The sequence below is a fragment of the Bufo bufo genome, chromosome 1 (genome assembly GCF_905171765.1).
Source record: "Bufo bufo chromosome 1, aBufBuf1.1, whole genome shotgun sequence".
NCBI classification, from domain to species: Eukaryota; Metazoa; Chordata; class Amphibia; order Anura; family Bufonidae; genus Bufo; species Bufo bufo.
This window is the reverse complement of record NC_053389.1, coordinates 244897427-244912203: the sequence shown is the minus strand read 5'-3', so window position 1 is coordinate 244912203 and position 14777 is coordinate 244897427. Positions and strand designations below refer to the sequence as shown.

Genomic DNA, 14777 nt, shown 5'->3' with positions numbered 1-14777 from the left:
TGAGTGGAACCACGTGGAACAGTATGTGAGAAAGACGTGGATAACCATGTGGAGAAGTATGAGGGGTGTTCAATAAGTTATCTACCTGAATATGAAAACTACATTTTCTGAGAAAGTTGAACTTACTACTTTTCAATGTAATCCTCCCTGACTTCAACTCACTTATTCCCACTGCGTTTCTCTTTGACTGCCTCACGTAATGCCTTCATTATTGAAGCATAGGTGTCTCCTGTAATCATTGTCTTGTGGGGCAGGAATTCTAGTAATAAAACGCATTCTGTATCCCCAAAAACTTTTGCCATGATCTTTCCAGCTGACTGCTACACACGAAATTGGTGACCCCTTGTGCTTCCATTGCATGGACTCTTGTTTGGTCTCAGGATCATGGTGACGGACCCAGGTTTCATCACCCGTAATAATTCAAGAATTGAAGTCTTGGATTTTATCCAAGCATATCTAAATTCTTTTGGCTAAATTGCTGGCAACAAGTTTTTTGCTCAGGCCTCAACATTTATGGCACCCACCGGGAACTGACCTTTGACATCATAAAAACATCATAAATGATAATGGAAACTGTGCCAACTGAAATGCCTAACGCAATTCATGAGCTAAAACACTGACTTTGACCCAAAGACTTTCCAAAATCTTGGTCAATATTAAATGATGCCATTAAAAAGTACAACTTGTCCCACAAAAAAAAGAAGCCCTCATACAGCTATGTGAATGGAAAAATAAAAAGTTATGGTTCTGCAAACGCAGGGAGTGGAAAAACAGAAAATTCTCTGGAGCTGGATGGGTTAATCTGACTTTTGCTTGGGCTTTGAATTTAAGAATACAAAACCTCAAGTAATGAATTTTTACAGGTGAGTGAAATTAATAGAAGAGCAGTTTTGTTTGCACGCTTCTGGGGGGCATGTGTGTGGTCAAGTAGAAACCGGGAGAGTTTTCCCATTATTTCCTTCCAGATAGAAGGAAAAAGGATGCCTATGAGATTAGGATACACAAGACCTGGGGTGTTGGTAGGCCAAGGACACCATTGGTGGAGGATGCATATAATAGTGAATAGGGTGATAGCTAGCATCAAGAGACCTGGAGCTCCAGGCAAATGGCACAGGGCAGGTGCTTATGGTGCCAGGTTCTGACACAGCAGGGGAGAAGAGATTATAGAAATATTGTGGAGAGAACTGCACAAGTATGGAGAACGTATTTGGGGTTATTTACCAAGGGACTATATTAGATGAAAAAATACTCCCAAGCCCCCTTTTTGACTGGGATTAAGTCACATGGCTTGTGTCAAAAAGTTTTCGACAGTTAGGCACGACTTTTCCATGGATCTCCCAAATGGTGGTGAACAAGTTGGTGAGACTTGAGGGGGAAACTCCAATTCAAACAAAGTTGCCCCCTGTCCCTCAGATATAAAAATACATTCCCAGACTGCCAAAGATTAGTCAATGTATTCATTGCAACTTCAAGAAAGATCTACTGAAGACAAAAAATTGAGAGCAGGGGCTATGCATTGATATACAGTACAGACCAAAAGTTTGGACACACCTTCTCATTCAAAGAGTTTTCTTTATTTTCATGACTATGAAGGCATCAAAACTATGAATTAACACATGTGGAATTATATACATAACAATCAAGTGTGAAACAACTGAAAATATGTCATATTCTTGGTTCTTCAAAGTAGCCACCTTTTGCTTTGATTACTGCTTTGCACACTCTTGGCATTCTCTTGATGAGCTTCAAGAGGTAGTCCCCTGAAATGGTCTTCCAACAGTCTTGAAGGAGTTCCCAGAGATGCTTAGCACTTGTTTGCCCTTTTGCCTTCACTCTGCGGTCCAGCTCACCCCAAACCATCTCGATTGGGTTCAGGTCTGGTGACTGTGGAGGCCAGGTCATCTGGCGCAGCACCCCATCACTCTCCTTCATGGTCAAATAGCCCTTACTTTCAAAGTTTTCCCAATTTTTCGGCTGACTGACTGACCTTCATTTCTTAAAGTAATGATGGCCACTCGTTTTTCTTTACTTAGCTGCTTTTTTCTTGCCATAATACAAATGCTAACAGTCTATTCAGTAGGACTATCAGCTGTGTATCCACCTGACTTCTCCTCAACGCCACTGATGGTCCCAACCCCATTTATAAGGCAAGAAATCCCACTTATTAAACCTGACAGGGCACACCTGTGAAGTGAAAACCATTTCAGGTGACTACCTCTTGAAGCTCATCAAGAGAATGCCAAGAGTGTGCAAAGCAGTAATCAAAGCAAAAGGTGGCTACTTTGAAGAACCTAGAATATAACATATTTTCAGTTGTTTCACACTTTTTTGTTATGTATATAATTCCACAGTGTGAATCTACAATTTTCATAGTCCTGAAAATAAAGAAAACTCTTTGAATGAGAAGGTGTGTCCAAACTTTTGGTCTGTACTGTATGTCCTGGGTAACCTGGTGACTAAATCGTAGCTCCATAGTTTCTAAAAATGTCTGCTTTAACTGGTTAATATAGACTACTGAGCCAAGGCATCCCTCCAAGGTACCTCCCTGACAAACTTCATAGTCCCTTTTAACCACCTGCCATCTGGGCCATTTGCCCCCTTCCTGACCAGGCCAAATTTTGCAAAACTGACATATCTCACTTTATGTGGTAATAACTTTGGAACGCCTTTATTTATCCAAGTCATTCAGAGATTGTTTTCTCGTGACACATTGTACTTCATGATAGTCATACATTTGAGTCAAAATATTTCACCTTTATTTATGAAAAAATCCCAAATTTACCCCAAAATTTCAATTTCTCTGCTTTTAAAACAGAAAGTGATACCTCATAAAATATTTATTATTTAACATTCCCCATATGTCTACTTTATGTTGGCATCATTTTGGAAATGTCATTCTATTTTTTTAGGACGTTAGAAGGTTTAGAAGTTTAGAAGCAATTCTTCAAATTTTTAAGAAAATTGCCAAAACCCACTTTATAAGGACCAGTTCAGGTCTGAAGTCACTTTGTGGGGCTTACATAGTGGATACCCCCATAAATGACCCCATTGTAGAAACTACACCCCTCAAGGTATTCAAAACCGATTTTACAAACTTTGTTAACCCTTTAGGCGTTCCACAAGAGTTAAAGGAAAATGGAGATCAAATTTTAAAATTTCACTTTTTTGCCAGATTTTCCATTTTAATCAATTTTTTTCTTAAACACATCGATGGTTAACAGCCAAACAAAACTCAATATTTATTACCCAGATTCTGCGGTTTACAGAAACACCCCACATGTGGTCATAAACTGCTGTATGGGCACACGGCAGGGGGCAGAAGAAAAGGAACTCCACATGGTTTTTAGATGCCATGTCCCATTTGAAGCCCCCTGATGCACCCTTACAGTAGAAACTCCCAAGAAGTGACCCCATTTTTGAAACTAGGGGATAAGGTGCCAGTTTTATTAGTACTATTTTTGGGTACATATGATTTTTCGATCATTCATTATAACACTTTATGGGGCAAGGTGACCAAAAAATTGGTTGTTTTAGCACAGTTTCTATTTATTTATTTTTACAGCGTTCACCTGAGGGGTTCAGTCAAGTGACATTTTTATAGAGCAGATTGTTACGGACGTGGCGATACCTAATATGTATACTTTTTCTCATTTATTAAAGTTTTACACAATAATAGCATTTTTGAAACAAAAAAATTATGTTTTAATGTGTCCATGTTCTGAGAGCTATAGTTTTTTTATTTTTTGAGAGATTTTCTTATGTAGGGGCTCATTTTTTGCGGGATGAGGTGACGGTTTTATTGGTACTATTTTGTGGGACATACGCGTTTTTGATCACTTGGTGTTGCACCTTTTGTGATGCAAGGTGACGAAAATTGCTTGTTTTGACACAGTTTTTTTTTTTTTTTTTTACGGTGTTCACCTGAGGGGTTAGGTCATGTGATATTTTTATAGAGCTGGTTTTTACGGACGCGGCAATACCTAATATGTATACTTTTTTTTTCTTTTTTCTATTTTTAACTTTTTTTTTTCATTCCTTACTTGGGGACTTTTTTTTTTTTACATGTGAAACTTTTTTTTTCTTTTTTTTTTTTCAACCTTTTTTTTTTTTTTTTTTTTTTTTTTACTTTTCGTCCCCCATAAGGTCATACAAGACCTCTGGGGGACATTTACTTCACTTTTTTTTTTTTTTCACAGTTGATTTCTCCTGTAACTGGGGCTGACATAGTAGCCCCAGTTACAGGACAAATACACCCCTAGAGAGGCTGTACAGCAGCAATCCAGCGCTGTACAGCCTCAGTGCAGGGCTGATCGAGGTCTCTGAGAGACCTCACACAGCTCCTGCACTCTCCGGTCACGGCGGTCACATGACCGCCGGGCCGGAACAGGAAGCGCACAGTGCTTCCTTCTCTGCAGACACAGCGCTCGGTGAGCGCTGTGTCTGCAGCGATCCGGAAAGCAGGGACACCTGGGCACTGTCCCTGCCTTGTCTTAGGGTTGCCCTGCTGTCACTGACAGCGGGCAACCCGATCAGCAGCTGCACGATTAGCGTGCAGCTGCTATTTCTGAAAGGATGTTTTAAAACGTGCTTTCAGAAATAGACGTCCACCCATAGGACGTTTATATCCTATGGGCGGACGTAAAGCGGTTAAAAAATCATATTTTTTGATGATAGTAAAAAAATATGTGAACCCTTCATGTGACTACTTTGACATCATGATACAATTTATTCATAGATGATGGCTGCAGAAAAGCCTCAGAGCTCAGTGACACCAGTTTATTCACACCATGCAATGCGCCAGTGTATACATAATTAAAGCTCTATACTGGCAGCCATCCCATCGTCTTTCATTGGCAGTCAATGATCCGGCACCCGGAACATTGCTGACCTTTTCTGATATGTCTAATATAGCGGTGTATTGTTAGCAGCGGCTGAACACGTCGCAGAAATCTGAACAGGTGCGGTCCCGCTCTATTACCTCTTATCAATACGCAGCGCAGTCTGTACACGAGCAAATCAATCACAAGCAACCACCAGCCCATTATCTCATATCTACAGTGGGATGCGAAAGTTTGGGCAACCTTGTTAATCGTCATGATTTTCCTGTATAAATCGTTGGTTGTTATGATAAAAAAATGTCAGTTAAATATATCATATAGGAGACACACACAGTGATATTTGAGAAGTGAAATGAAGTTTATTGGATTTACAGAAAGTGTGCTATAATTGTTTATAGGCAGGTGCATAAATTTGGGCACTGTTGTCATTTTATTGATTCCAAAACCTTTAGAACTAATTATTGGAACTCAAATTGGCTTGGTAAGCTCAGTGACCCCTGACCTACATACACAGGTGAATCCAATTATGAGAAAGAGTATTTAAAGGGGGTCAATTGTAAGTTTCCCTCCTCTTTAAATTTTCTCTGAAGAGTAGCAACATGGGGGTCTCAAAACAACTCTCAAATGACCTGAAGACAAAGATTTTTCACCATCATGGTTTAGGGGAAGGATACAGAAAGATGTCTCAGATATTTCAGCTGTCTGTTTCCACAGTTAGGAACATATTGAGGAAATGGAAGACCACAGGCTCAGTTCAAGTTAAGGCTCGAAGTGACAGACCAAGAAAAATCTCAGATAGACACAGTGGCGTACCGCCAATAGAGGCAGGGTACGCCACTGCTATGGGGCCCACGGCACCGGGGGGCCCGGAGCGCTCGGAAGGCCCCGCCCCCTGCAACTGCGCTCACTGCAGGGCCGGCTCAGAGGCGGTCTGCACACTTATAATTGGCTCCGAGTCCCAGCGCCACCGATAATACACGCCCCCCCCCTCGTCTGACTTCTCATTGACTCACTGACACTGTGCGCTCCCTAGGACCTGCTGCTGATTGGCCCAGCCAGTGCAGGCAGCAGGCGCGCACCCAGCATGGAAGAACTTTAGAGTGAGTTGTGCTGCCCGGCCGCGACAGACGCCAGTGCCTTTTCCATCATCTCACAGCCAGTCCGGACCTGTGCCACTGCCAGCCGTCGTCCACACAGTAGGACTATCTTTACAACCGGGATCATTAATGAAAAAAATGTCTGTAGTGTACTAATAACAGTCTGTACTAATAACAGTCTCCTAGCACTGGCGTAACTAGAAATGACTGGGCAGTGGGCCCCACAGGAAATTTTTGAACGGGCCCCCCCTCAGCTGTTTGGCACCTCTGACCGGCAGAGACACTTGACTTCTTCCCTAATACAGTCCAAATTCTAATTATCGTCCAAAAGCCAAGTCATGGAAATATATGTATACTGTAGTATGATATTTTGACAGTAAAGGTAAGAATAAAGGTCTTCTGGTTAGTACAGTATACGTTCTATATTTCCATGACTTGTCTATTGGACGATAATTGGACTGTATTAGGGAAGTCAAGTGTCTCTGCTGGTCAGAGGTGCCGGACAGCTGGGAGGGGGGCAATTCAAAAATTTCCTGTGGGGCCCGTTCAAAAATTTCCTGTGGGGCCCAGTCATTTCTAATTACGCTAGTGCTAATAGAGACTGTATAAAACGTTCCAGAACTTCATGTATAGGACTTTCTGAGGGCAGCAGCAAGCAGAGTTCCTGTGGGGGTGGGCGGTACTGTAGGTTCATAGAGGACTCAGGAATGTGCCCTCCCCTCGCCACCCCATGAACTCTGCTTGCTGTTAAAGGGAACCTGTCACCTCAAAAACACAAATAAAACCGCCAGCATTAGTCGTCCCCAGTCTGTTCATAATTAGAGATGAGCAAATTTCATATTTTAAAATTCGTTCACGCTTCGTTTGGTGGTAAATAGTGAATTGCATTATGGATTCCGTTACCATGGACCATAATGCAATTCCATGACGGAATGCATAACTGAATGCCTTTATAGGCAGCTTTATAGGCATTCCATTATTCATTCTGTCATAATAGAAGTCTAGGGCCTGCATAACGGATCCGTCCGGTTTGCGTTATGCTGGAGTCCTCAGTAGGTCATGTATACGTTTCTTTATTGGCAAATGGGGGTGTAGCAGGGGAGGAGCCAGGGCAGGAGGTGGGATGGGCCAAGGTAGTGGGCGGGGTTAAGGGACCCAATTCAGATTCTTGCTATGGGGCCCAATGATTTCTATGTACGCCCCTGGATAGACAGAAGCGACGAATGGTGAGAACAGTCAGAGTCAACCCACAGACCAGCACCAAAGACCTACAACATCATCTTGCTGCAGATGGAGTCACTGTGCATCGTTCAACCATTCGGCGCACTTTACTCAAGGAGATGCTGTATGCGAGAGTGATGCAGAGGAAGCCTTTTCTCCGCCCACAGCACAAAAAGTGCCGCTTGAGGTGGGCTAAAGCACATTTGGACAAGACAGCTTCATTTTGGAATAAGGTGCTGTGGACTGATGAAACTAAAATGGAGTTATTTGGCCATAACAAGGGGCGTTATGCATGGAGGAAAACAGCATTCCAAGAAAAACACCTTCTACCTACAGTAAAATATGGCGGTGGTTCCATCATGCTGTGTGGCCAGTGCAGGGACTGGGAATATTGTCAAAGTTGAGGGACGCATGGATTCCACTCAGTATCAGCAGATTCTGGAGACCAATGTCCAGGAATCAGTGACAAAGCTGAAGCTGCGCCGGGGCTGGATCTTTCAACAAGACAACGACCCTAAACACTGCTCAAAATTGTAACGGTCGCGTACACACACACACAGGGGGGAAGGGAAGTGACCACTGCGCTCCACCCTCACCCCTGGCCCTGCCTACTTGCCTCGCGAGTCCTAATGACAGGGGACAACTGGACGGCAATCCCTAACTTGGAATAAGTGCAGGGATGACAGACAGACAAACAACAGGACGTGAACGGACCGAGTCAATACCAGGAAAGCTACAAAGTACAAAGGATTAAGCAAAGAATGGTCAGGAGAAGCCAGGGTCAAATACCAGGAGAGCAGAGAAGTACAAGAGGAGTCCTAAGAGAGTAGTCAGGTGGGAGCCGAGGTCACAATACCAGGACGAATGCGCAGTACAGGAGGATCAGGCAAAAGGATGGTCAAGGAACAGGATCAGGTAAGTATTCAGCAGTCCAACAAATAGCCAGGAACCTAGAAATTAACAGGCAACCTGTAGCCAGCAGGCTGCCTGTATTTATAGTGGGGAGTGAGGGTCATGTGACGTGGCCAGCGTCACATGACCGACAGACCAGCCAGTCGAGCACCGAGTGATCAGCTCGGCGCTCAAGGCAGACTTAGGAGCAGGGAGCCACCCAGCTAGTAAAGCCGCCCTGGGAATGAGGTCAAACACAGATCCTCATTCCCAAAGCTAAGCAACAGGTCTGCGGGCGATGGGGGACCGAGTGCACCTTCGGAACCCCGTGACAAAAATTCACTAAGGCATTTATGCAGAGGAACAAGTACAACGTTCTGGAATGGCCATCTCAGTCCCCAGACCTGAATATAATTGAAAATCTGTGGTGTGACTTAAAGAGAGCTGTCCATGCTCGGAAGCCATCAAACCTGAATGAACTAAAGATGTTTTGTAAAGAGGAATGGTCCAAAATACCTTCAACCAGAATCCAGACTCTCATTGGGACCTACAGGAAGCGTTTAGAGGCTGTAATTTCTGCAAAAGGAGGATCTACTAAATATTGATTTTATTTCTTTTTTGTGGTGCCCAAATTTATGCACCTGCCTAATTTTGTTTAAACAATTATAGCACACTTTCTGTAAATCCAATAAACTTCATTTCACTTCTGAAATATCACTGTGTGTGTCTCCTATATGATATATTTAACTGACATTTTTTATCGTAACAACCAATGATTTATACAGGAAAATCATGATGATTAACAAGGTTGCCCAAACTTTCGCATCCCACTGTATCTATCTATCTATCTATCTATCTATCTATCTATCTATCTATCTATCTATCTATCTCATATCTATCCATCAATCTCATATCTATCTATTTAGCTGTATATCTATTTAATCACAACCTCTATGAGACAGGTAATGTGGTCATATAGGTTGTCACCCAGCTTTTCCTGAAAAGGATAAATGCTAAGAAGAACTTTACAAGGTATTTGTACTGGAAATGCTTTTGATAATCCAGAGAAACGGTTCAGCAACACCAGCTACAGAAACTTCTGTGAGAACACTTAAATCTAGTACCAGCGGGTGGTCAGAGTCCGTGGAGAAGACAGAGCAGTCAGGAGAAGTTAAGTTGTGATCTGAGCTGAGAACTTCCACCTTCTGGAACTGAATCATGTTTTTCATGTCTCATTAGGAAGTGTCAGCGCCTGCCCTTTAACATCCAGGAGGAGACTCTGATAACACTAATCATCAGAGGTGTTGACCTTTACACACACATTATTGGTACAAAGAAAGAAAGAAAGAAAACAAGGAAAGATTTCTAAGAGCCCTGTTCAACATGTGTTTTGGACTTTTAAGACCTGCTGGTATATAGCCCATGAGAAGGATTGCCAGACAGTTCATATTAGCGGACCCTGCACTAATGATAGATAGATAGATAGATAGCTTATCAAATAAAAAGTTAATACAATCCAGATACAGCCATGCAACCTCCATAGGCAAAGATAGATATACACACAGACTGACAGATAGTGCTGTCCCAGCTATTGCTCTCATTTGGAATTCATCATAAATGCATTGTTATATCTGTTAAACACTGTTCTTAGTGTACTTTGCTGCCATCTAATGGCCATTATTTTATTTAGTTTATCAAGTTATCTATGCTGTAATTTACATGTAATTTATCCTGTAACTCTTCCTCCCCTGTAAGCTCATATACTATGTCTTGTAGTTTTTTCATGTTTGTCAGATATGCATCACAGAACTGAAGAGCGGATTTTCCTTTGCCCTCTATCATTATTCAAGGTATATTGAATTGCCTAAATATACAGTATATCCATTGCATCTTCCTCACTGGAATTCTACATCTGTCACTAGGGGAATGATTATACCAAGTTCACTATCTTCCATTGCTTGTACAAGAGATTGCCACTCACACTCATCACAGACTTCTCTCACGTACATCAGTGACAGAATATAGATATAAGATAGACAGAAAGATAAATAATAGATATGAGATAGATAGATACATACATAGACAGATAAATAGATAGATAGATACTGAATCATGAATAAAATATAAAGTAATTAACACAGTCAATTAGTATCTCACCTTTGAACTTGTGAAAAACAGCCCACAACTCAGCTATATCTGTGGCAAAAGTGATGTCAGTGTCCAGGACGATGACCCGTTCCAGGCTGGCAGGAAGAGTCTTGGTGAGTACCAGCTTCATGAGCCCATAAATTCCTGAGTAATGCTTGTTGGGAATCCACGAAACCTCCGACTGTAGAGACAATATACACAATAATGTAAGAAGTCTCAAAGGGGACCTGTCACCTCAACAATGCATATAAAACGGCCAGCATTACCTCATAGTAGCATCCAGTCTGTTAATAATCATATGTTTGAGCCGGTAGTCTGATGCTCCATAGATTCAAAAAACGATGTTTTAAGCGCCATCAGCGCTATCTTACCAGTCAGCTTGAAGTCAAGGGGGCAGTGGCTTCCTTGCTTCAAGTCAAGGTAGGCAGCCCCCTAACCGTCCCCTCTTTTGTTAGATTGACAGCCTGCAGTGAAGCCGGGATCGCACAAGTCTCGCGCATGCGCAGTGCGCCACTGAAACCCGGCTAACAGCAGGAGCTGGAGACAGGATCGCGCTTAACCAAGGAGCGCACAGTGCATGCGCGAGACTTATGCGATCCTGGCTGCACTACAGGCTGTCAATCAAACAAGAGAGGAGACTGTTAGGGGCGTGCTTACCTTGACTTGAAGCAAGGAAGCCGCTGCCCCCTTGACTTCGAGCTGACTGGCAAGATAGCGCTTAAAACATCGTTTTTTTAATCTATGGAGCATCAGACTACCGGATCAAACATATGATTATTAACAGACTGGGAGCAACTATGAGGTAATGCTGGCCGTTTTATATGTGTTTTTGAGGTGACAGATTCCCTTTAAAGATGAGGTCAAATTTGGCAGCGGCCTCTCTGCCATCTTAAATGGGTTGTGGCCACAGATATTGATGACCTATCCTCAGGATAGGTTATCAGTGTCAGATTGGTAGGGGTCTAATGTCTGGCACCGCCACTGATCAAATCTTTTTGGAAAGCCATGGTAGCGGAAAATAAAATGTAAAGCTCAGAAGCAAAAGGCTCTCTACACTATGTAGTTTCTGGTGCTAGAATGGGAGCTAAGCTGCAGTACCCCCCCCCCCCCAAGGGCAATAGACAGTGTACCAAGCCTACTACTTCCAGCATCGTACACTATACAGTCTTCGGAAACAGCTAACTGGTGGGGATACTAGGTGCCAGACCCCCACTGATCTGATATTGTTTGATGAGCATAGGTCATGACTATCTGTAGTTCATACAACCCTTTTAATGTTTTTGGAGGTCTGATGAGTTTTTGGTCCTGGAGCAGGTATTGGGAATTTATAGAGGTCTTGGACAAAAAGAAAACAAAACAAAAACAACTAAAAAAATGGCCTCCTATTGTAGGCACATCTAAATTGGCAGTAGGCATGTCCAACACAGGTAGGCAGGGGCAGCAAACCATCACCCACGGCCACATTGGTGTTAGGTGGGGCCAAAGCAAAAATACAGTGATATTAGGACAGAGCACCCCATCCCTTATATGCAGCTCTATAGTCAAATTTGGAGCGCTATAATTATATATAGTGAGATATGGAGAACCAAAATGATTATGGTAATACATGGTGTACTATTATTTTACATACAGCCCTGTAGTAGCACACAGCACCCTATGTGCAAACCTGCTAACCAACAAGAGAAGCGTTATTATGTGACTAGGCAGAGGTTGTGGCTCGTATGTAGACTGTGTCCGTTCTTATCACAATTGTATATAACTAATGTAATGTCTCTATAGATGAGGAGCGGCACTAGTGATGTCTCATAGTGTACTGAATTATGGGTTTCCAGTGACAAAGCAGGCCTAGAATACTGAGCTACTGAATAGCTGGGGTGGCCGGCCAGAGGGACTTTTACCTATAGAATGACAGAATGACATCATGAGTGAGAGAAATAACCAGTAGCGGCAACAAAATACTATGCTTTTTTTACTTAATAAATACCCCCCCCCCCTCATTTTTCATCTAATATGCGCATTCAGCGTGAACTACATCAGCCTGAGAAAATCATTCAGGAACCAGCCGAGAGTAAATAATCAAGATCAAGAGATGGTTTCAACACAAGTAGCAGTATCATAAATATATATTACAGTCACATCAAGCGAAACATTATCATATTATCCCCTCGCCAGTGGCCGCCGCTGAAAAGACCGATCTGTCTGCCATCAGGAAAAGGCACACTATGGATATTTTACGGCCATAGCTTCCAATTTTGTCTTGGGGTACTGTTATATTGGGCTTCATCTGCTGGGGTTTTACGGTTTACGGATATGTCATATCAACACAAGGTGTCACCAGGCTGTGTTGGCACAAGGGTGTATTAAAAGGACTGACTTGTGCGTGGATTACTTCTATCCAGTTACTGGGGACACTTTTATAATTCTCTAAAGAGCTTTTATCATTTGATTCTCTGGAGGTCAAATGTTGTGCATAGTAGGAGGACAAAGCGGGGTGGTGGGCTCATTTATGTCTGATTAAGTGCCAGCTCCATTTGTGTGTGGATACAAGGCCGGCGCCACCCATAAGCAGAGTAGGCCACCGAGTAGAGCGCACTCTTGATGGGGGCGCCACTGGCGTTGAGAGATGGGTGCAGCGGGTGCGGGCCGCACCGGGTGACACCAGTCTGATGGGGTGTCACCCGCCAGACCCAAGTTCCCAACACCACTAGCACCCGCCCCCTTGTACTTGTTTTGCTGATCTGATCCTGTACTTGCCGGCTGCGCGGGCATGAGTTCAGTCACTTCGTCGCCGCGAAGGTGGGTCTTGCGGGATCACGCGCCGCAGATCGGGATTGCGAGCCGAAGACACTGAACTTAACTGAACTCATGCTCGCGCAGCCGGCAAGTACAGACTGTACAGGATCAGCGACACAAGTACGGGGGGGGGGGGGGGGGGTCGGTCTGCAAACTACATAATGGAGGGCAGTCTGGGCGAAAAATTAACTTGTGGGAGGGGCAAAATTACTTAGTGGGGGCAAATTACATAATGGAGGGCAGTGTGGGGGCAAAATTACTTAGTGTGGGGGCAAATTAATTAATGGGGGGGAAATTTAATAACGGAGGGCATTGTGGGGGGAAAACAACATAATGTGGGGCAGTGTGGGGGGCAAATTACATAATGTGAGGCAGTGTGGGGGGCAAATTACATAATGTGGGGCAGTGTGGGGGCAAATTACATAATGTGAGGCAGTGTGGGCGGCAAATTACATAATGTGGGGCAGTGTGGGGGGCAAATTACTTAATGTGGAGCAGTCTGGGGGCAAATTACATATTGTGAGGCAGTGTGGGGGGCAAATTACTTAATGTGGGGCAGTGTGGGGGCAAATTATATAATGTGAGGCAGTGTGGGGGGCAAATTACTTAATGTGGGGCAGTGTGGGGGGCAAATTACATAATGTTGGGCAGTATGGGGGAAAATTACATAATGTGGGCCAGTGTGGGGGGCAAAGTACATAATGTGAGGCAGTGTGGGGGGGTATATTACTTAATGTGGGGCAGTGTAGGGGGGCAGTATTACTAATGATGGCATTCTAGAAGGGAATTACTATTGATGGGACTATGAGGAGCACTATTACTATGGGGGCACTATTATTTCTTCAGGATAGTATTTGTGGTATTGGGGCCAGGGCACAGCGAGCAGCAGGATAACACTGTGGGGACTCCAGGTTGGGGGATGATGATAGAAAAGTGAGGACACTAAGATATCTGTGTGTCACACTCTGCAGAGACGAGGCGGCTGAGAGAAGTGTCCGGACCGAATGGAGAAGATGATGACAGAGAAGATCTACATTGGAGGAGACGTCACCTGGAGGCCCTGGATGTGAGAGGTACGTGCTGCTGTATATGTGCAATGCTGCTATTTTATGTTTTCCATATGAGAAAATGTTTACAATTAAAATGTTTTAATTAAGTGTTCTATTTTACTATTTTTATTATTTGGTCGAAAGGCTGATTGGGAGTTTGGGGGGATTGTAACGGGACTGCTGTAGAATATCTAAAATTAGCTGGTCAAGTAAAATGTTGCATGCAACAATCATTAAATAGGTGGCTGACAAAAAAGGGGCAGGTCAAAGGGCGTGGTAAATGGGCGGAGTCAAGGGGCGGCAAAATTAGCTTTTGCCTAGGGTAGCAAAAATCCTTGCACCAGCCCTCTGTGGATACATGAGTGACAATCACAGTTTGCTCTCTGTATGCCATGTCCTTAACTTGACAAGCAGAGAGCGTGTTTATTTGGACTGCCAGGCCCTCTAACCAGGGGGCAAACCAGGCTTAGTGGTAGAGTGGATAGGGTGAATTGGTCAAAGACCTTACTAGGAAGATTCTTTGTGGGCCAATCCCAAGGGGGCTGTCCCAGCGCTCTTCCTGGCTGCTGGCCAGGAACATAGGGATCTGACACTTACAGCATTAATTAATACTGGAAGTGTCATGTACTTATGTACCTGGCTGGTGGTCACAGAAAGACAGGTTCGGGGGAGGCATTTTGTGCTTCTGGGGCAGTATTTTGTGCTGTACTGTGGCATTGCTGGCCCCACCTACTTGTGTT

At 43.6% G+C, this 14777-nt stretch overlaps 1 protein-coding gene across 2 annotated transcripts in view; it reads right to left on the bottom strand.

Annotated features, from left to right (window-relative positions):
• The window catches only part of LARGE1 (LARGE xylosyl- and glucuronyltransferase 1), a 581369-nt gene that overhangs the window by 150804 nt on the left and 415788 nt on the right, over positions 1-14777 (bottom strand). For both annotated transcript variants that reach the window (XM_040438023.1, XM_040438033.1), the window contains exon 6: positions 10205-10376. In XM_040438023.1, the coding sequence (XP_040293957.1) occupies positions 10205-10376 (172 nt within the window). The remainder of the gene's footprint in view (positions 1-10204; positions 10377-14777) is intronic.